General features: G+C 60.6%; 1 protein-coding gene across 2 annotated transcripts; it reads right to left on the bottom strand.

Annotated features, from left to right (window-relative positions):
• Window positions 1-48: 48 nt before the first annotated feature.
• On the bottom strand, window positions 49-20,943 carry STXBP1 (syntaxin binding protein 1). 2 transcript variants are annotated; one of them, XM_066201584.1, is made up of 19 exons: window positions 20,776-20,941; window positions 11,132-11,181; window positions 10,886-10,967; window positions 10,133-10,209; window positions 9,864-9,942; window positions 9,644-9,747; window positions 8,858-9,006; window positions 8,454-8,538; window positions 8,156-8,286; window positions 7,680-7,787; window positions 7,503-7,563; window positions 6,864-6,929; window positions 6,640-6,720; window positions 6,400-6,538; window positions 6,109-6,218; window positions 5,886-5,987; window positions 4,660-4,745; window positions 3,865-4,019; window positions 49-1,756 (listed from the first exon to the last, which is right to left on the bottom strand). In XM_066201584.1, exons 1-19 carry the CDS (start codon window positions 20,810-20,812, stop codon window positions 1,674-1,676), a joined length of 1,785 nt encoding a protein of 594 aa, XP_066057681.1. In that variant the 5' UTR covers window positions 20,813-20,941; the 3' UTR covers window positions 49-1,673. The 2 variants fall into 2 exon arrangements, with proteins under 2 accessions (XP_066057681.1, XP_066057682.1); XM_066201585.1 differs by lacking the exon at window positions 49-1,756 and adding an exon at window positions 2,658-3,019 and having other exon boundaries at window positions 20,776-20,943.
• Between the last annotated feature and the right edge of the window lie 1,370 nt (window positions 20,944-22,313).

Raw genomic sequence — 22,313 nt, 5'->3', positions numbered from 1 at the left:
TTTTCCCTGTCTTCCTGGCCCTGAGGGAGCAGCACAGCACAGCCCCAGTTGCACTAGGGATGGAGATCGCTTTTATTTAGTCACTCGAGTGCTTTAGTACAGAAGAACAGATATACAGAGATGATACATGTTTGTGCTTCAACACTTTCAAACATTTAGATTCCAGTAATTTCAAGGTAAACAAGTTCCAAGACAGACTAGATTATTTTTTTAAAGTTTTCCTTTTTGATAAATTATTTTTTATATAAATAACTGTAACAGAAAAAATAATAATAATAATAATAATAATGTCCAACATACAAGATCCTGAAGCATTTGCATTGCTAAACCAAGGAGGAACAGAAACGGGCTGGGAGACCGAGGGGGAACCAACAAATATCAGTGCAATGATACAGCCTTTGCCCTAAAAATATATATTTAACTTTATGGGCAAGGAGCAGACGGGAAGGGAAGGGAAAGGGGAGGGCTAACCACCAACGAGGCAAGAAAGAGCAATTTTAGGGAAGGAAAAGGGGGCTCACAGCCTTCAGGGGGAAGAGAACGAAACCATAGACCCCAAAATATTGCAGTGCATCTAATGGCAAGGGAAAGGGGGGCAATCCAGGGGTGTCAAATAAAAACCCAACTAAAATCAGAGGTTTGGGGAAATCACTATACACCAAGCTCGTAAGAACGTCACAAGACACAGTCATTAATATACACAGAGTCCGGAGGGTCTGGGGGGGGCCTGGAGGGTTTGGGGGGCCCCAGAGGGTTTTTGGGGAGGGCCCCAGAGGGTTTTTGGGGAGGGCCCAGAGGGTTTTTGGGGCGCCTCAGGGTTGACGGCACGCTCAGAAACGCTTCACCACGGAACGACATGAGAGGAGCTGGGCAGGGGCACCGAGCTTCCGTGGGGATGGATGGAGAGAGGTATCCATGGAGAGATAACACAGACATATATATATAAAATAGCTTTTTATTTTATATATATATATTTGGGAAGGAATTCCCAGAGAGGGAGGCAGGGCTGCAGCAGGGCTGTGCAAGCAGATGGGCCCCAGCTCCCAGTTTGACCGGTTTGGTCCCTTTTCACATGGGAATTACCACGGTGTGAAGCGTCCCTGGCCGCACTCCCACGCCACCCCCATGCCAAATTCCCATCCAGATGTTGGCATGCACATCTGGCAGGAGCAGCCACCACCCCAAAAGCTATGGGACACATGGTGGTGCCAGCCTGGTGCCCGCCTGAGCAGCGGCTGGAGCGGTGTGGGGTGTCCGTCCATCCGTCCTCCCGCCCACACAAGACCCCAATGAGGAGCATTCCCCCCAAAAAAAATGTTTTTCTGTCATTTTCCCCACCATATTCACTAGCAATGGGCAGATGGTTACTCAGCAATGAGCTCCTGGGCGCTTCCCACAGCTGCAGCTACAAATATATAGAATTTTTTTTTTTCCTTTTTCTCTTAAACACAATGCATCCATTTTCTTAATATTTATATATATATATTATTAATTTTTTTTTGGCTGTTATCCCCTCCCCGTGGATAAAATGAGATGGGGGAGGCGCTGGGAGGGGAGAGGGGGGTCAACACAAGAACAAGAGAGAAGCTGGGCCCACTGGGTGCAGGGTGGCACCCGGGGCCGGGCGCCCGGCGGGGACGTGGGTCGGCATCGAGTGGTGACAGCGTTTCCTTTTAACTGCTGCTCTCTTCCTCTGTTTTATTGAGTTTCTTCAGCGTGTCCAGCAGTTTCTGTGGGGTGAGGATGTGCGTGGACCCTGTGGGAGCAGAGGAGAAAGGGTGCAAGGGCATCAGTGATGGCTTTGGGACCCCGTCTCTGCATCCCGGCCACTGTCCCCGCTGTCCCGGGTCCCCCTTACCTGGCGGCGCCGGCCGCGCGCCGCTGGAAATGCTTGCGAGGAAATGCAGTCTATGGGGACGGGGGCGGGGTGTGGGGGCATGGAGAACGGGAAAAGGACGGAGGCGGAGGAGGAATGGAGGCGAGGGATGGAGCTGGAGGGGTGAGGCGGGGGCCGGGAGGTGCCGCTGCAGGGGGGTTGTGGCACTGGGGTCACTGCAGGACCCACGGGGGATGCAGGAGGCACTGGTGGGGTGCAGGGGTGGGAGATGCAGGAACAGCTGGCATGGAGGGACCTTTCCCAGGTCCCCCAAACTGCACGGAGCATCCTGGGGACAGAGGTGGCTGGAAGGGGTGGCAGGGGACAAGGAAAACAAAAGGTTCTCGCCTTCTGCTGCCCCTCGCTCAGGGGCCCCCCAGCATGGTGCCAGTGGGGCTCCCACCACGCTGCCCACACTGGCTCAGCCCCACAGCCACCCTGGACTGCAGGGACCAGCACACGGGGATGCCAGGGTGGCACTCACTGGTGAAACCAGCAGGAGCTGAACCCCAGAGCAGGGTTTGGGGTCTGCAACGTCAGGAGTCTCCTGCCTATCCAAGAGCAAACCTGAGCTGAGTGGGATTCCAGCCCCAGGGCACCCCGGAGCTGGGGGGTGCCAGCAGTGCCCAGCCCATGGGGATGGGCCAGGACGAGCACAGGGGTCTCCACGTCTGCCCCTCTCCCCCAGCCCCGCTCCAGCCGCTCCCAGGGCAGCATCCAGGAGCTCTGGGCCCCTGCCCAGCCCTGGGACCCTTCAGGGGGACAGGCAGGACCCTGACCCCTCCGGCCCTGGCAAGGGGGAACTCATGGCATGGAGGAGCCAGCCAGGGGACATGGCTGAGGGATGATGGAGCGACGCCGGATGCTTTTCCACCTGGTCGGAGGAACCGCAAGCATTTTCTGATCGGAGAACCCGACAAAGCCCAAAACAACAATTAAAAAAAAAGAGGAACGGAAGAATCAAAGAAAACCCTTCAGGGAAGGAAGAGTTTCTTTTTTCATTAGTAAGCTGCCTTTACTTGGTTTCTTTGGCTCACTCCATTGCTGGAGCCTGATCCTCAAATGATACCCTAGTGGAGTCCCTGAAGTCGGGGTGCCTCAGGTCCATGAGAAATTTGGTGGGAGTGAGAATGTGAGTAGAACCTGTGGGAGAACAGAGCGGGGCTGACGGCTGCGCCGAGGCTCCCCCACCACCACCACCACCACCAGCTGCTTTCAGGGGGAGGAAGAGGAAGGAGGCAGGTGGAGCCTGGAGCTTCTGCATGCAGGGGATGGACCCTGGAGAGAGGCGGGATGAGATGGGAGGCAGGCGGGATGGAGCTGGGATGGTGACAGGGACACAGCTGGGGGCAGCAGGAGGTGATGGAGACTGGGATGCTGCTCCCAAAGAGCACAAGAGATGCTGGGGACAGGCTCCACCAGGCATCCAGGCATCTGATGAGATGGCGGACACCTGCCTGTGTCCTACAAGGTGAGTATCCAGGCTGTGCTTCCCAGAGGAATTCCAGGGACCTAACAGCTCCTTGCTAACACCTGGTAGAACTTCCACTGTGTCCTCTGTGCCTGACTCACAGCTCTCCTGGGAGCAGAGGTGGGAGCTGCCCCTGACCACGTCCTGTTGCATGTCCCGTGCAACTGAAGAACCTGGCTCCTGTTTGCACCCCTCTTTATTTTGCACTTTTCCTCCTGTCATGACCCCAAAACCGAGGAGCAACCCGAGCTGCCAAACCCCCTCCCCTCTCACCCGGCCCTGCTCGGACAAAACCAGCCAGGAGACATGAAAAAATGGAAGCAAAAAATGAGGATGTTTGGAGTGACGCAACCCAGATGGGGAAGGGAGGAGGGGCACACAAGGGTGACAACGGATGTCCGGAGAAAACCTTTCCGCAGAGTTCCAGCTCCCGCAGTCGTCTGGAGCCGGGAATTTGCAGGATGGAGCGTGGGATGCGCAGCCAGCGGGAGGGGCCAGCCCCGGGGCCACCACTCACCTATTAGCACCTCCCACTTGCCGCTGGCTTGTGTCACCTCGTAGGCGCAGCGCATCTCGTTCATGCTCACCCCGCCCAGGATGAAGATGATGAGGCGGGGGCCGCTCCGGTACTCGCCGGGGGCCTTGTTCTTGTGCCAGTGGCCGTAGCGGGCACTGAGGAGAGGAAGAGGAGGGTGAAGGGCGGGCACGAGGCACCACATCTCAATGAAATCACGCGGGCATTGCTGCTACAGCAGGTCACGTCCAGGGCTCCAGCCACGAGTGCTGCTCGCTGTTACAGGGAGGGAAACTGAGGCACGGGACGCCTGGAGGGAAACTGAGGCATCATGTGTCCGAAGGGAAACTGAGGCATGGGATTCCTAAAGGGAAACTGAGGAATAGAATGCCTGAAGGGAAATGAAGGCACAGGATTCCTAAAGGGAAATGAAGGCACGAGGTTCCTAAAGCGAAATGGAGACACAGAGTATCTGTAGGGAAATTGGGGCACACGAGGCCTAAAGCAAAGCAGAGATACAGGGTGCCTGAAGGGAAACTGAGGCACAGGATGCCTGAAGGAAAGTGAGACAAGGCATTCCTAAAGGGACGCAGAGGCACAGGCTGTCTGCACAGAAACTGAGACCTGGGGTGCCTCAAGGGAATGGAGACGTGAAGTGCCTGAGGGGAAACCGAGGCGCGGGATGCCTGAACGCCCTCTGAGCAGCTCCCAGAGCTGCTGCTGGCTCCAGCCCCGGGGCTGGTGTGGGCTGGATGCTGACAGTGATCCAGGTGGGATGGACAGGGGAGGGGCACCCACCTGACGGCAGTGGTGCTGAAGGAGGCGGAGGAGCGGGTGGAGATGTACGGGTAGTGCTTGGTGTCCAGCTTGTCATCGATGGCATCCTGAGGACACAGAGCCACGGGCATGGGGTCAGCGAGGAGCCAGGCACAGCCCCACAGCCCCTCTGGAGGGCTGTGCCCAGGATTCCCCTCCTGAGAAGCTCAGGAGCAGGCGCTGAGCTGGAGGTTTCAGCCCTGGGATCCCTCTCCAGCACGAGAGACCTGCTGCTGCTTCATCAGTGTCAGAGGGTCAGTGGCACTTGGGGACCTTGCTGAGGGGCTGCTGCCCTGGGCAGGCCCCTCTGACCTGGGGGTGAGGCTGAGGGGTGTCCTGGGGGGTGAAGCCACCCTGGGGAGGGCTGTGACAAAGAAAAATGTGAGCTCTCTGCTTTTGGGATCCGAGGGAGCTGTGGCTCTGCTGGTCTGAGGGCAGAGGCAGCACTGAACTGCCCAGGGTTATCCCAGTGCAGAGCTCCTGGCACAGCTCCTGAGGACACAGACACAGCTGTTCAGAGCCAGGCCTGTCCCCTGGCTCTGCTGGGACATGGGCAAGGCTGTGACGAGGCCACCCAGCCTTGGTGGCCAGGGTGGCACACACACAACCAGCCAAGTTGTTACTGCATTTGTACTCCAGGGATGCTGGGCAAGCCTGGTTTGGGAGAGCCTGACCAGTGGGAGACCCCACTGCAATCTAAAGGGAAATAGAAGGGGCAGGCACTGATCTCTGCTCTGGGACAGGGACAGGAGCCAGGGAAGGGCTGGAGCTGGGCCAGGGCAGGCTCAGGCTGCAGAGCAGGGAAAGGTTCTTCCCCCAGAGGGTGCTGGGCACTGCCCAGGCTCCCCAGGGAATGGGCACGGCCCCGAGGCTGCCAGAGCTCCAGGAGCCTTTGGACAGCGCTGCCAGGGATGCCCAGGGTGGGATTGTTGGGGGGTCTGGGCAGGGACTGGGATTTGATGATCCTTGGTATCTCTTCCAACTCAGCATATTCTGTGATTCTGTGCATCCAACCTGGGGCCAGCACACTCGTGGAGACCAGGAAAGCCTCCCAAAATATCCCATCCCTGCTGCAACCCCAGGCAGGTGGGGTTGTTCACAAAGGTGTCAGGGTTTGGGCTGGGAGCATCCAGCTCTCTGCAGCTCCCCTCCTGGACGGCTCTGGAATTCCCTGCTCTGCCCCCAGCCCTGTGCTGTTGTTGGCTCACCTCCATGATGTCCTTGATCACCGGGGTCCACCGGGACAGCTGGTAGGTCTGCTCACTGATGCGCTCCTTGCGCTCCGGCTTGCTCCGGCGGCGCAGCGTGGACTGGGCACAGAGCACAGGGACACCCTGAGACACTGCAGCACCGGGGACACCCCCCCGGCCACCCCGGGGGGACAGGGCTGCCACAGCAGAGGGGCAGGAGCAGTGGGAGGAAGACACTCACGTCTGTGATGATGGGCACGCCGAGGTGTGCCATGTTGGTGATGATCTCGCTGTCCTCTGCCGGGATCTGAGCGTGCTGGATCAGCTTGTTCAGGTTCTCCTCGGTGATTCCTGGGAATGCAGTGGGGATGGGGTGATCTCAGGAATGTCTCACCAAGGGGACACAGCCCCTCTGCTGTCACCTCAGGACACTCAGCCTGCTCAGGGAGGCAGGGCTGGGTTTTCCCAGCTGGATGGTCCTGGCCAAACCCGGATCTGCCTGCCCACACCCCTGCCCAGGCATCCTCCTCACCGTTCTTCAGGAAGATGTAGAGCAAGATGATGCGGATCTTGTCATAGGTGCTGACGTTGCCATCCAGCAGGATGGGGACAATGGCCCTCATGGGATCCTTGATCTTCTCACCTTCAGCATCGGTGCCCATGGCCAGGTCCTGTAGGGAACACGTGCCCATCACCACTCCATCCTGGGATGGGGGAGCTGCAGCCCCCGATGTTCCTGTGGGAATGTGGGGCTGGGGGAGTCATTTGGTACCTGTTCAACTCGGCAGAGCTTGTCCACAGTGCCCTGGTAGTGCTTCATGCAGTCCTCAGCCAGGTGCAGGTGGGTGGAGTACTGGGGACACAAGAGAAGCCACCTCTGCAGTGCTGGCAGCAGCTGAGGGTCCCTGTGCCACCACCCGTGGCCAGGGGAGAGCTGCCACCTCCTGCGCCCCGGGTGGGCTCAGTCACTGAACACACAATGTCCCCTCCCCATACCTTGCTGAGCTCCTTCTGGTACTGTGGCATCTTCTTCAGCATCTGGGACAGGTCCCTCATGGTGGTCTGTGAGGGAAGGGGACAGGGTCACTCACCCTCAGTGACCTGGGGGCCACGAGCAGAGAGGGGATGACCCTGCAAGGACTTCCACGTGAGCCCCCCATGGGGGTTTGGTGACACTTGATGTGTCGCTGCCAGGTCTCCTCCCCTGAAGCTGAGAGGCAGGAGGGGTCTGCAGCTCTCCAAACTGGGGTGTAGTGCAGAGAAACACCTGAGGAGCTCCCTCTGTGTGCCTGGCTGGGGCTCAGATGGTTCTTTAGCTCCTGGCCACTTTTACATCCTACTGCCACCAGGGTCCCCTCACTGCCACCAGCTCAGGGAATGGGGACAAAGCAGCTGCTGTGGGAGGTGCATGGACTCTGTACTGGGGGCAAACTGATCCCTGGGTGCAGAGCTCTCCCAAAGCTCCCCATTTTCCAGCCCCAGGTGTAGGGCTGGCACCCCACAGCCATCTCCCCCTGCCAAGAACCTGCACCAGGAACCAGCACCATTCTTCCTTGGCAAAGCGTCCCCAGGAGACCCCACCACATGCCACCCATGGCTGAGCCTGTCCCCAGGTCCATGGTTGCATCAGGTCACCTTGTCACCCGTGTTCATCCTCTTGCTGGAAGAAAACTCCTTCAGGGACCGGGTCACCTCCCTGCAGAGAGGAGGAGGGCAGAGCTGTGAGCGGGGAGGGGACCCTCAGAGCAGGGTGGGTGGCAGTGCCAAGCCAGTGTCCCACCCAGCCAGCGTCCCAGCCCCAGGGCCACTCACTGGGACACCTCGGCGATGTGTTTGTGGCGCAGGGTGACCCACAGGTCGTCATCCTCATCCAGGAGAACCTCCTTGATCCGGGCCTCACCAATGCCACTCGTCTCGTACCTGGGATGAGAGGGGGCATGTCACAGGGGGGATGGGTCTGGGGGCACACACAGTCCCCTCGCTGCTGGGTTTAGGGAGGTGAGGGGACATGAGGGCTCTTCTTGGCTGTGCCAGCAGCAAAGTGATTTCAACTGGGATTGACCTCTTCCCTTCTTGTACCCCTTCAACTCCTGAATGTTGGGAAGGGGCCGAGGGCTGAAGGTTGGAAAAGCCCTTTTTGTCCCAGTCCTGCCCACCAGGCCCTCCAGAGTGCAGCACTGGGGTCTCCCAATGCAGGGCTGGTGAGGGATGGAGGGATGCTGAGCCCCCAACTCCTGGGAGCTGGCCACAGGGGTGTCCCAGGGGTGGGATGGCAGCACTGCACTCACTTGTAGACATCATTCTCAATGGGCAGCAGGTCGTAGCTCATGGCCTGGAAGGTCAGCTCATGCAGCACCGGGGACGCGGGGTCAAAGCCACGGTCCAGGATGAGGAGCTGGGAGCGAGCCTTGTCCGGTCCCTGCAGACACAGCAGAGACATCAGCACTGGCCTGGGGCTCCCTCAGCCCCACAGGCGCTCAGGGGGCTGCTCTGGGGTCCCCACTCAGCACCTGTGGCTGCCACAGGGACTTCAGGAGTGAAGCATCACCCCCAGCAGCCTCCCCCGGGGCTGCCAGCAGCGCTCACCTCGCCCATGGTGGGGTCGTCAGCCTTGTAGGCATCCAGCTTGTCCTGGATGAGCTGTGCCAGCATGGCATTGTCCTTGTAATCCCTGGGGGAGGCAGGGGGACAGCTCAGCCCCACAGGACACGGGATGGGGAGGAGATGTTGGCTTCCCTCTGCAGCATCCTCGGCTCATGGGAGAGCAGGGACCCGAGCAGGTTTTGTTGCCCATTCCCACCTCTCCTCAAGAAGCTCCCCTTGGTGCCACTTGAATTTCAGGATCCCAACCCCCTCAGCTCATCAAGTCTGAGCCTGTTTACACTGAGCATGGGTGTCTGTCCATGCCACCAGCCCGTCCACCCCCAGCTCTGCCCAGCACTGGCCACAGCAGCCCCACCCAGGCCCGTGTGATGCCCACGCTGCCTTACCCGCGGTACCGCACGGCCGGGTACTCCTTCAGGGTGGCACAGAGCGTGGCAATCTGCTCTGCCAGGCGCTCCAGGATCGGGTTCTTCATCTGGGCCTTGTGGGGGCTGTAAAAGCTTTGGAAGGAGTCAGCCGAATCCAGAGAATAAACCTGGGAGAGCAGAGGGAGGGGGGTTCAGAGAGGAGCAGCCCTACCCCGGCTGGGTTTGCAAAGCAGGTTCATCCCCAGATGCACCCAGCCAAGCCTGGGATCCAGCAGCTGGAGCTCAGCGATGCTCAGGGCATCCCACAGAACTTCCAGCTCCCAGCTCCAGCTCCATGGCAGGATCCCTATCCATGTGTCCCTCCCAGCTGAGCAGAGGAGGCAGAAGACCCCTGCCCTCAGCAGTCACCTGCTCCCAGGCAGGGAAGCAGAGACCTGGGACATGCAGAAACAAACTGTTCCCCAGCTGTGCCCTCAGTAAAAACCACGTGAAGGTGCCAAGAGGTCATTCCCTAGGAATGCCGAGGATTGAAGGGTTAATGGCACCAGGCAGGCCCGGCACCGTCTGTCCCCTGGTCCCTTTGTCCCCAGCAGGGGCAGATGGCCCAGGGCCAGCTCCCTGGTGTCCTTGGCTGGTGGCTGGGCTGGTGGCAGAGCTGGCCAGCACAGCTGTGGGCACGGGGCCAAGGCACAGCACCCACTAAATCCCCGGCGGGATCAGCAGGAAGTCATCTCAGGAGACAGGGAGGCAGAGCAAGGAGGCAGCCAGGGGTGCAAGGCTGCTACACAAACCCCGATGGCTCACCTGGGACTCGGAAGGGAGGAAGGCAATGTTGATCTCTGTCAGGGTTTTGATGACCTTGGCGGCGCGGGATTTCACCAGCTCATTGAAGAGGGCGTCGGGACAGGCTGCAAGGGGAGGAGGAGCAGGAGGGGGGTGCTCAGCATCTCTCCATCCCTCCACCCCTCATCCCTCCCCACCTGCTGGCACTGCCTCAGTGACTGTCCCTGCCCTCAGTACTCACAGTCAGTGAAGAAGACGTGGGCAGCTCTGTACTTGGAGGTGGGGGGATCCTTGAAGTCGTTGATGAGGGAGTGGATGGACTGGAAGAGAGAGGCGGCAGCTGGGCTGGGCAGGATGGCACTGTGGGCCTCCCTCCTGCCCCAGGGCAAGCTCTGCACCCCCATCCCATCACCCTGCGGGCACTGGAGCCAGGATGCTTCCCATGGGCACAGCTGGCCATGCCAGCACCTCACCCCTGCCTGGTGTCCCTGTGTCCCCCACTGCTCTCACCTTCTCGGAGGGGGTGATGAGATACACGGCCTCCAGGCTGGGCAGCGGCTCCCGGCGCTTGTTGATGTCTTCCACAACTTGGGGGGAAAAACAGAGATCAAAGCAGGGCACTCAGCCACGCAGGGCTGTGGGACACCCCTGGTTGGATATCCCATGGGCATTGGACGGCCCATGGCAGCCCCTCCATACCCAAAACACTCCCAGACACTCACCCCTGCCCACCCAGGAGCTGGGGCACTCCTGCCCACCCCATCCCAGCCCTGTGGGCCCTGCTGGAGCTGTGGGTGTGGGCACCCAACCCGGTCCCAGGGGCCACGGATCTGTCTGTGCTCCTGTGCTGCTGTTCCCTTGTTTCTCCTCACATCCTCACCTGAGGATGAAGCTCTGGCTGTACCAGACAAAACCCCACCACCCCCAACACCCCCCAGTACCCAGCCTGGGATTTCCTTCTCCTTTCCAAGTGTCGCAGGGAGCTATTTGGTTATCAGGCTGATAAAAACCAACACCTGGTCCCCTCCTCCAGCTGAAGGGCTGCCAGGAGACAAGGTGTTCTGGCTGCTCCAGCCCCAGCAGGCAAGGAGAGACCTGTGGAACTCCAGCCTGGCACCAGGAGTGGCTCCATCCCAAATGGGATCGGGCTGCCTGGGGGCTGTGCCAACCGCCCTGTGCCAGCCTGGAGATGCCTTTGTGGGTGCAGAGAGACATTCAGCCCTTCCCAGAGGGAACGTGGGAGGCAGGGAGGGGGGAACTCACTGGTTATGCCCTCTGTCATGATGTCGGTCATCTTGCAGCAGGACGAGAGCATGCGCATGCTCAGCTGGTCCACCACCAGCACCTGGGGACAGGTGAGCACCCCGTGAGCACCCTGTGAGCACCCCGTGAGCACCCCGTGAGCACCCCGTGAGCTGGGGGCACGGCAGGACCCTCCCCACCCTGACCACACCTGCCCCCTCCCCTGCTCCCTCCCCTCCTGGCCCCCTCCCCGAGTGTGGTGCTCACCTTCCATTCCCCCTTCTTCTTCACTTTCCGGATCACATCGTGCATAATCTCTGCAAGGAAGGGGACATGGGCAGTGGTGAGACCCCAGGTGTCCTCCCACAGCACCCCAGGGCCTGGTGGCAGCAGCAGGGGCTACACTGGGGGCACCAAACCCCCACCCATCTGCAGGGTCACGCTGAGCCCCGCTCACTCTGTGCCTTAACTGGGGATGGAGGAGGCCATGGGGGAGGTTTTGGGGTACCCTGGGAGGGGTGGTCACCCCCCAGCCCTTTCTTCTCCCGTGCTTGGCACTCACAAACAGACCCCAGGCTGGGGGGGAGTGTGTGGTGGTTGGGGGGTCCCTGTGGGGAGCCTGGGGGCCACCCCATGAGGTTCAGCCCTAATCCAAAGTGCTGGGAAAACAACAGCAGCTTAAGAGCTCCTTTTAGAAACAAGAATCAAGCAGCCTGAGCCTGTTCCTTGTAATCCCTCACAATCCCATTTCACCTCCCGTGGCTGCCGGGCTTATGCAACCAGGCAGGACAGCAGCACCCCCGGGACCACCCCACCCCAAACTCCCCTGCTCCTGCCCAGGACAGCTCCCTGTGAGATCCACTTCAGGGACATCAGGAGGTGGCAGCGGGACAGCCTTTGGGGTTGGGTAGCAGGAAGGGGGGTTCAGGCCTTGTTCTCCTGCCAGTGCTGCCCAAAGATCTGTTTTGGGGAAACAGGTGCCCCCCAAACCCTGCAGGTCCCCCTTTACCCTGGTGTGTGAACCACTGCCCCTCACAGAGCTGAGCCTGGGGAAAGGAGTCTGTGCCATGTCCTCACAGAGCATTCTCCCCTGGATTTCATCCCTGCAGGGCTTTGCTCTGAGCTCCTGGTCCCAGTAAAATGCCAATTAAATGCCCAATAAAAAGCCAATTAGGTAACGTCTCTAAATTAGAAAACAAAGGTGTGAGGATGTCACCCTGCCAGCCTCAGCCTTGGGAGCCCGCCCTGTGGGTCACCCCGAGGGTGCTGATTCCCTGGGTAAAGCCCAGCAGGCTCCAGAGCTGGCACTGCTGCCAGCAGGGGTAAAACAGGAGCCTCTGAGGGTCGCTGTCTGTCTGTCTGTCCTGCTGTAAAACCTGGAGCAAACAGCCGTTCCTCAATGCCATTCCTACCACTGCACATCCATCACCTCTCCCAGCTCAATCTGCCTGCGGGGAGCCCCAGAAGGACACTGGCCTTGCCCTCGGTGTCCCGCCTGCCCCTGGTCACATCCTCTGGCCTCTCCATGGGGAGACGGGGCTCAGGGCAGCTCTGAGCTGGGACAGAGGGGATGGAGGGTACCTGGGAGCCTGACCTGGGCAGGTGAAGCTGTGCCCTTGTGTGCTGCCCACCTGCACACACCAAATGCACCAGGAGCTGTCCTCTGTGGGCAGGAGCTGGCCGTGCTGCTCCCTGCTCCTGCCCTGGCAGCGGGGCACAGCCGGGGAGGAGCAACGCCGGCACATCCCTGCTCCTCCTGCCACTGCCCACATTTGGCTCCTGCCCCAGGGCCAGGATCCAGCAACGACTGTACTGTCTGCAGGGCAGCACCGAGGCTCCATCATCATCATCATCCCACAGGCTCCATCATCCCATCCCACAGGCTCCATCACCATCATCCCATCCCACAGGCTCCTCCATCCCATCCCGCAGGCTCCATCACCATCATCCCATCCCACAGGCTCCTCCATCCCATCCCACAGGCTCCATCCCATCCCACAGGCTCCATCCCAGTAAAGCACAGGGGGCCGTGGTGGTGCACCATGGAAGGGGTCAGCAAAGAGCAGCAGCCAGGAAGAATTCCTGCCCCTGCAGTGAAAATCCAGCTGGGGAAGGAAGGACAGAAGGACAGAAGGAAGGAGGCTGGGAAGACCATCCTGTAGCCCAGGGGATGGTGTTCCCATGAGGCAAGTGGCCCCAAGGGCACAAGATCCCAAAAAGGGTTCCCAAATCGCTGCCTCAGCCCCTCCCAGTGTGTCCTCGCTGCGGCAGCAGCTGCAGGGGACACTGGCTTTGTGGGAACGCCGTGTCCCTCCTGCACAGGGATGGCTGGGCTGGATGGAGGATGCTTCAGGGGGGGAGCATCTGCCTGGCTGCAGAAAGTGCTGTCACATCCCCAGCCGGGCCCGGGAACCAAGATGGGCCTCTCAGAGCAGGAACTGGGCACCTCAAAGGGTAATTTCTCTGAGCTTTGTAGGTTTAGGGTGTCAATCCCTAAATCCCTGATCCCCAGGCACAGTCATTCCCCACATCAATGTCCTCTCCTGCCCTGACCACGGGTCAGATCTGACTCCACATTTTGGCTCTTCCACAGGCTCTCAGAGCCAGCTCAGAGCCCAGGCAGGGTCAGGAAAGAGGCAGATCTAGAGAGCATCCTCCAAAGAGCTCCAGGGTCCTGCCAAAGGGCACAAACTCGAGCAAAAGCTGGAGACTGGGGTCACATTTAGGGAGATGTGACCGTGAACTTCCCCTCTGGGTGTCCCTGCAGCAGCCGTTAGAGCCCAGCTTAGGGAAGAGAGCTCTGGGGTCCCAGGGGAAACAGGAGGCCCAGAGGTGCCAAGGTCCTCAAGCCATGCCCGGTCCCCTCCCACAAGTGGTGCTCTCCCATTCCACATCAACAGGCCAGATGTTGCTGTCCATGTCCCCACACATCTGGCCAGAGAGAGTGTTTAGGATCTAACATGAATTGGTGATGCTCACAGCCAAGTGTTTCATCTTGGAGAGAAAACCAGGTTTCAGGAGAAAAAAAAAAATCCGTACGAGCATCTCATCCAGTGCCTCCAACGCTTGGCTTGTCTGGACCTACCACGTCACATCTGTCTCCTCCAGGCTGAAAGGATCTGAATGACAATTTCTCCCAAGAACAGGGAATACAGACAGCTCTGGATCCTCCTCCAGCATCAGAGCCCCTGGACACATCCCTGCTCTGAACAGAGAACCTCTGGAGCAGCGTGGCCCTAAAAGTGCCACCAGGCAGGTGTCACGTTGGAGACCCAGGCTCGTTCTCAGGGTGACACACGGCATGGACGTGACCCCCTGCATCATTTCCAAGCAGGTGACACGCTGGCCCAGTAGGACCTGAGCCCATCCATCCCTCCAAGAGGCTTAGCCCACGTTATTTATACCCTGGCCTTCCCCAGGCTCTGGAAACAGAGCCAGCCCCATGTGCCCCACTGGAGCTGGGGAAGGAGGGAGCCAACAAAGCAGTGACCCCAAGAGATGGAGCCTTTTTGGGGTTCCCCAAGAGATGGAGCCTTTTTGGGGTTCCCCAAGGCCATTATCGTGCTGCAGAACAGGCCTGGAAGCTGAGGAGCAGCCCTGACCTCCCTGGGGGGTTGGTAAAGCCTTGTCCTGGCCACCACCCCATGCTGGGACACCAGGGTGGGGATGCTGCAGCCAGGGCCACTCCAGCTGCAGTGCTGACCCCAGTGCCAGCAGCGATGGCAATTCCTGGGAATTCTGCTGCTCAGAAATGCTCCTTCACTGCCACATCCCAGGACCTCACTTGGGGGCCTGATGGGGCACAGGAAGGTGGAGCTGCTTTATGGATGGGCAGGAATTGATCCCAACCATGAGCTTTTCACTCTCCTCGCACATCCTGAGTCTCGGGATCCCAAATCCCCGGGCAGCTCCTGAGAGCTGGAGCACGGAAATCCACAGCGAGGTTTGCTGGAGTCCCACCTCTCCTAAAAAGCTGTCAGGCTGCATCTCCCACACCGACACGTTTGGCTTTGGGTTGGCCTGGCAACTGCTTTAGTGCTGCTTCATTAACTAATTGCTCAAGCCAGTGTGAATGTTGCACTGATCCAAGCAGGGCTGGATGGAGTGGAGCACGTCCCCACCTCCAAACAGCCCCAGCCGGGGCTCTGCAGGTGCCAGCCCCAAATAAAACAGGCAGCAGGGACCAGAGGGTGGCAGGAATGGCCCTCCAAGGCCACCAGCACCACCCAGCACGTGGAAATCACTGGGAGGGGACAAAGCCCACCTGACGTCCCTCAGCACGGCTAAGAATCATCCAGGGGTGACCTGAGTCTGGACACTGCTGTGCCCAAAACCCAAACAAGTCTCAAACAGCTCCCCTTCAGCAGCCCAAGTCCTGAACTTCCATTTCTCCCACTGCATTATGCCCACCCGGAAGCCCTCAGCCTTCCTGGAGGACACATTCCCCACCCAAGAATCCAGGGATTAGTCCCAGTCGTTGTGGTAAGCTGTGTTTATTCCCTCCTTTTCCCGTTTGCACTGCCCTCAGGAGGGATGGCCACATTTATCCCTGCTGGGCAAAGCTTTGGGAAAGCTGCACAGCCTAGGGAGGAGGAGGAGGATGGAGACCTGGAGCTCTTGAACTCTACAGAAGGTGAGCAACAGAGCCAGAAGTGAAGAAGGGAAATGAAATGCATGATCACATCCATGAAGCCTCTGAGTGCCCTGGAGAAACAGAGGAAATGAATTTTTCAACGAGGTTTTCCCCGCGGGATCAGGCACGGGGTGATTGTTGGGGTGTCCTGTGCAGGGACAGGAGCTGAACTTCGATGATCCCTGTGGGTCCTTCCAGCTCAGGACATCCTGTGGTAACTCCCATCTGGGAGGTGAGCAGAGTTTCCCTCTTTGGGTACAATCAGTGACCCACAGCCCTTCATGTCCCAGCTGAAGGCACCACCCCTCACCAGCACTTGTCCTCCAGATGTTTCCATCCCCAGCAGATGCTGTCCCTGGCTGCAGTGCCAGTGGTGTGGCCAATGCTGGTGGCGCTTCAGTGGCAAGAGGAGCCCAGAGCTGTCCTGCAGCACCCACACAGCGTCACAGTGTCCCCAAGGGGTGGTGACCCTCACATTCCTATACGTGGCCATGACTTTCTGAGCTGGTTCTTCTCTGCCTTGAAACAAAACGGAGGAAAACACCAACGAATTGTGGTTTTTTGGTGGGAATCCAAGCTGGGCTGGTCTCCTGTGCCCTTGGGGACACCAGGACAGGCTGGAGGGCAGCTGGCATGTGGCTGAGTGGTCCCTTGCAGGGAGCACCCTGATCCAAGGCCAAACCATCTGACGGGCTCCACACAGACCCTCCAGCACAGCTGCCCACGGGTGTGTGCACATTCCCGTGTTCCTGTGTGCACATTCCCAGGTTCTCTCACATCCTGGGGGAGGTGGGAGCCCACAAATTAAAGCACCTTCAGTCCTGCTCTATTTTTGCACTCTCCAGAGCCAAGCTCCTTCCCCGCACCGTGAGTTGGAGGGAGCAGCATCTGCTCCTCAGCGTGCCACCAAAAGCCTTGTGATGGTGATGATTCTCCTTTGAGAGGTGTTGATTTCGTGGGAAGAAGGAAAGAATCTCTCCTGGGACACTTTCTCCAAGAGGTGCAGAGCAATCAGACATGGACCTTACTTTTTCTTTTCTTTTTAAGATGGAAAGAGTTGAAATCCTCTCCGTTAGTGGCTTTTTTAACCTTCCGGCACATGGAGACACTGGTGAGCAAGTGCAGTCCTGCCAAACTGAGGTTTGTCACTCTTGGTCACCTTCCATGGTCACATATGGGCAGGAGTTTCTCAGCCCCTGGTGCAGACTGTGATCTGGAGATTGAAATTGTTCTGCAATGCCTGAGATGGTGAACGCTGAATTTTACAATTATTATTTCAAGCTTTTCCAACTTTGAGCCGACACTGAAGGTAAGACACAGCCTGGTGACAACACCACAACCCCAGCAGAGGTTGTGCCCATTCCCGGGCCCACACACCAGGCTGGTGGCACCACGGGGACTCCTGGGAAGTGGGAACTGGGAGGATAGGCCGCCCAGGGAGCCACTGGATTCAGGGGACATGGTGGGGACAGGGTGCAGAGACCTCCTGCTCCTCACCCATCCACTTCTGCAGCAGGTGCTGTGCCCTGGGCAGGCAAGAGGATGCCATGGGCACCCCTCCAGTGGTCCCTGTGCCCTTCGCTGCCTCCTCTTCCTCTCTGCCCGGCACAGCCCTTGCCAGGCCTGGCAGGGGCAGCACACCAGCTGTGTCCCCTGGGCACTGAGATGGGCTCAGAACATCCTCCACGAGCAGCATCTGACCCTCCAAGGCTCCCTGTGCCCCCAGCAGGGGCTGCTGGCAGCTGGAGGGTCCCCAAAAGGCGGGCTGAGTCAGGTACCAGCAGGTCCCCAAGCTGTGCCCCAGGCTGGCAGCAGCCCCAGCCCTGCCCCTGCCTCCTCCCTGTCCCTGCAGGTGCAGCACAACCCGAGCCTAAGTCCCTGAGTCATCCCCAGGCAGGGGTGGACCCTGGAGAGGCCCAGGCAGGGACACAGAGTGACACCGGGCAGTGTCAGGCCTTGTCCAGGCGGGCTTTGGCCGTGGGGCTCCTGGGCACAGCCCTGGCAGCAGGCTCCGGGCACGGGTCAGCTCTGGGGGAGGCTGTGCAGGTGAGGCTGCTCCGTGGGAGGATCACCTGGCAGCCTGGGGGAAAGGTGTTTTCTTGCTGTCTCTGCAAAGTGCTTCCTTATCCCAGGGCTCCTCCGCTCCTGCCGCCTGCCCGTGCCAGCATCGGCAGCGCCAGGAGCCTTTGGGGACGTTCAGGGGGTGCAGGGGGTTTTGGATCCAGCACAGAATCACATCCATGTGCTCCAGGTCTGTCGTGGCAGGCGCTGCACAGGTGGCACCCCTGCAGCAGGGCCCATCTCTCCTCGCTGCTGACAGCAGTTCAGTGAAGTAAAACCAGCCTCCTCCTCCTCCTCACTGCAGGCTGCTGCAGGAGAGCCACCACTGGGCTGGGCAAGGGAAGCTGGGGAAGGTGGCCCTGAGAAGATCCAAGGGGCACACGAGGATGGGAGGGATGTCCATGAGGGGAAGGGTCAGGTGAAGGTTTGGGGATGGGTGTCCTCAGAGCTGCCACTCTCAGGTGAGATGTTCCCAACCAGTACAAGGGCAGAGGGGCCAGTTGTCCCTGGGAGGGGACACAGAGACACAGCAGGGGGACCTGGTCCTCAGGCATCACCTCTGGGGACCAGCACACTCAGCTCCAGCCCTGTCCAGACAACAGCAAGTCCAGGAGGACGCAGTCACCGTCGCTGGACACCTTGGGAAGGCACAGGGACACCCCCAGCACACACCCCACAGCTCTGAGGGGTGACAAAATCTGCTTCTGTCCTTCTCCTCCTGCAGCCCTGGGCCACCTCTCCCCCCTGCCCACCACCTCCCACCTCTTCAGAGGCCTCCAAACCCCGTCTTGTTATGGCACCAGCTGGTCAGAGGAATAATCCGGGTCTGGAGGGAAGCCAGGGCAGAATGCAGCTCAGGAGGGGGGCTGGCGGAGCGAGCCATGGCAACGCGGCAGCATCCTCCTCATCCTCCCCATCCCTCCATCCATCCATCGCTCCTGGAGAAGGAGCCCACAGGAGATGTCCTGCCTCGGGGTCAGCCCCACGCTTGGCCCTCTGGCTGCTCAGGAGCAAACATCTCCTGCAGGAAGAGCTCCAGGGAGCACCAGGCTGGCGCAGCCCAGGGAATCTCGTGCCAGCAGCACCAGTGCCCAGGGACAGGGGGTTTGGAGACCCTGCAGGCTGCTCCCAGCTCTGGGGGAGCAGCTCCGCCTGCAACAGCCCCCCCAGGGCAGGCAGGCACTGATGCACCAAGCCCAGGAGCTCCCCGCGGCAGCCTGAGGAGCACCCTGCTCCATTCGGGGGGAAGGGCTGGACCCCAGGGCGCTCCCCCCGGTGCCAGCCCTGGCTCCTCTGCAGCATTCTGCCTGCACAAACGCGGCTCCCCCCTCGCAGCCACCCACGCCTCCCCGCCAGCCCGGCTCCGGCGCCGCTGCCCGGCTCCACATTAGCATTTGCAGTCTGGAACGATGTTTTTCAGGGAAAGAACGGAGCGGTTTGTCACTAAACCCTAAAGGGGAGGATTAAGTCAGATTTCCCTGATGCTGCCTTGAACCTCTCTCTCCTTTTCTCTCTCTCTGCGTGTCTGTGTGTGTGTCTGTGCTCTCTGCCAGCCTGTTCCGGAGCAGAGACAATGAATGAAAATAAGGGACACGCAGTGGCGCTGGTCTCTGTCCCCTCTCCGGCGAGGGCACCGTGTGGCCCTGCCAGGGGTTGCGTGGGCGCCGGGTCCACCTCCCCTTTCCCGCATCCCACCGGGTTGGGGGCAGCCCCTGGCCCCACTCCGGGACCGACCCCCCCCAAAATAAACCCCAGCAAAGCCCCAGAGCCAACAAACTCCCCCTCCCCAGCGCTGATCCTGCAGCACAGCAACGCCGGGACATGTCCCTGCCTTTCTTCCCCCGTCCATTTTGGGCTGTGTCCCCGCTGCAGCACCCCGCGCTGGGCGGGGGGATGGCGCAGCCCCCCGTCCCCGCGGCAGGTGACAGCGGGGAGGTGGCGGGGCCACGGATCCACGGGGATCCCCCCGTTTTCCCCCCCTCGCCATCACCACCCACCCGATCACACCACCAGCCCCGGCCGCGCCATCTGCAGCGGGCGCGGGAGGGCGGGGGGATGGCCACGGGCACGGATGGCACGCCAGAAACACCCCAAAACCAGCAAAAAATCCCCAAAAAAACACCAAGATCCGGCCACGGCCGGCCACGGTGCCACGGAAATAAACCCTGCGAGAGGCGGGGAGGAGGAGGAGGAGGAAGGCTCATGGCTGCGGGGGGAAGTTCCCACCGGTTCCTGCCCTTTCGGTTTTTTTTTCTTTTTTTTTTTTTTCTTTCTTTTTTTTTTTTTTTTCAATGCGGAGTTTTTTCGCCTTAATTTGGCCCCGGGGAAAAGGAGAGCCCCTCCTTCCTCGTCCAGCCTCGGGTGTTTTTGGAGAACAACCACCCCCCCGCGTTCTCCCCCGGGAAAATATCGCCTTGCAACAGCCGGGAAGGAGGAAGCGGAGCCGGGGACGATGGGGCCGTGCCCCCGCCCGCGGCTCCCGGGAATATTCCCGGCCGGGAATAGCGCGGGGGAACGGGACCCCCGCGGGCAAGGGATGCCCGGGGACCGGGGGGACACACACAGGGCCACCCCCGGGATGGGGGAGCCAAGGCACATCCGGGAAAATAATAATAATAATAATAACAGGAATAATAATAATAATAATGATGAAATAACCCCCAGCGTTTGAGCGGGATTTGCTGCAGACAAAGCGGGAGGGCCCGGCCTGGCTCTGCGCTGGGGGAGGGTTTGGGGGGGGTCTGCACCCCTCTGTGCCCCCCCTTGGGGCTCAGCCCCCCGTGGGGGGGAGGCCCCTCGGCCCTTCGGGAGATTTGGGGCCACGGGGGTCGAGGGACGATCAAACCGAGGGGGCCTCGAGGGTCTCTGGTTTCCTTGTCCCCCCCCCCCCGCTTTTCCACCGTCGCCCCGTCACCAATCCTCCCCCCCTCCCGCAGCACTGCAGAAAAACCCCCGACACCCGCAAAAATCCAACAAATACACCCCGGAAGGTGACAGCGGCGCCGACCCCCCGCAGCCCACAGCGCCAGCGTGTCCCCACGGGGGTGTCCCGTGTCGCCGTGTGCCCCCCCCGCCCCCCCGAGGGTCCGGATTGCGCATCCGCAGCATCCCCCCCAGCCCCGGCCGGGGCAGCGCGGCCGCCCCGACCCCGCCGCCCCCGCGGCTTCCCCGCGTGGCCCCCCACCCCCAAACCCCGCGGGGGGGGCGCGGATCTTACTCTCTCCCACCACAGCCTTGAGTCCGATGGGGGCCATGTCTCCGTGCCGGGGGGGGCCGCAGCGGCTGGGGGGGGTTTAGGGGGGCACCCAGAGGCGCGCAGGGCCGGGCGAGGCTGCGGGTGGCGGCGCAGGGATGCGGAGGGCGGAGGGAAGAGGGAGGAGGACGGGGGGGCTCGGCGGGCGGGGGGGCGCGGGGGGCGGTGCGGGGCGCTCAGCTGACCGGGGCGGGGCCTGGCGGCTGCGTCATCGGACACGCCCCGGACACGCCCAGTCACGGCCACGCCCCCGCCGCAGCGCAGAGCCCGCCGCCAGCGCCCCCTGGCAGGTGGGACACGGTACTGCAGCGGCGGCACCCGCGCGGACACGGGGACACGAACGGACACGGGGACACGAACGGACACGGGGACACGCATGGACACGGCGACACGAACGGACACTGGGACACACATGGACAGGGGGACACACATGGACAGGGGGACACACATGGACACGGCGACACAAACGGACACTGGGACACACATGGACAGGGGGACACACATGGACAAGGGGACACACATGGACAAGGGGACATGAACGGACACAGGGACAGGAACTGATCCTCCGCAACCAGAGTCACCCATGGATGCACACACGGAATCCCCCGCATACGGCGCCACCCACAGACACTGACACAGACACACAGACACGGAGACACACACGGACCCTCCGTGCTAGAATCACCCACGGACACACGCACAGAACTCCCCACACACGGCGTCACCCACGGACACTGACAGACACACAGACAGACACACACAGAACTCCCCCACAACCGGAATCACCCACGGACACACACTCGGCACACCCCCGCATCAGGAATTAACACAGACACACCCCCAGCACCCCCCACATCCGAAACCACCCCGCACCCTGCATCACCCCCACACCCCCAGCATCACCCACACCCCCAGCATCACCCACACCCTCAACATCACCCCCACACCCCCAGCATCACCCACACCCCCAGCATCACCCACACCCTCAACATCACCCCCACACCCCCAGCATCACCCACAGACACGCACCCCGAATCCCCCCGCACCCAGCGCAGCCCCTCCCCGTGCCCCAGGGCTCAGCGAGGCCACCAAAGCTCTTGCCCATGGTGGGGCTGGGGGGAACCTGCCCCTCTCATGCCCAGGGCTGCAGTGGGGAGGGGTCCGTGGCGTGAATCGGGTTTATTTCCCAGTAAAATACCATCACACACACACAGAGGGGTTCAGTCACCCCGTGGCCACGCTGGGCACGGCAGGGCTGTAAATCTGGGGGCAAAGGGTGTGTGTGTGTTCACCCCGCACCCTGCACGGCACCCGGTGAGCTTTCCCTCCAGGCGGCCTGCCAGGGCTGCCAGACTCTGTGGCTGACTCCCAGGGCTGTGCCCAGGGGATTTGGGCGCTTCTGTGCTTCCCCTTCTGAGCCTGGGCTGTGTGTGAAGGGGGGAAAACAGGAAAAGGAGGTGGGGAATGGCGCGGTGCTAGCACAGAGCCGGAGCAAATGGCAG

This window comes from Chamaea fasciata, unplaced genomic scaffold, assembly GCF_029207755.1.
Source record: "Chamaea fasciata isolate MVZ Bird 193981 ecotype frontalis unplaced genomic scaffold, bChaFas1.0.hap1 SCAF_20, whole genome shotgun sequence".
NCBI lineage: Eukaryota > Metazoa > Chordata > Aves > Passeriformes > Sylviidae > Chamaea > Chamaea fasciata.
The sequence above is the reverse complement of the archived record's forward strand: the minus strand, read 5'-3'. Positions and strand labels throughout refer to the sequence as shown.

Excerpts from the sequence above, each read along its gene's own strand:
- STXBP1 (XM_066201585.1), bottom strand. The coding sequence starts at position 20,812 with ATGGCCCCCATCGGACTCAAGGCTGTGGTGGGAGAGA. Across the intron at positions 11,182-20,775 it reads CAAGGCTGTGGTGGGAGAGA|AGATTATGCACGATGTGATC; the intron begins GTAAGATCCGCG and ends CCTTCCTTGCAG. Across the intron at positions 10,968-11,131 it reads AGAAGAAGGGGGAATGGAAG|GTGCTGGTGGTGGACCAGCT; the intron begins GTGAGCACCACA and ends ACCTGTCCCCAG.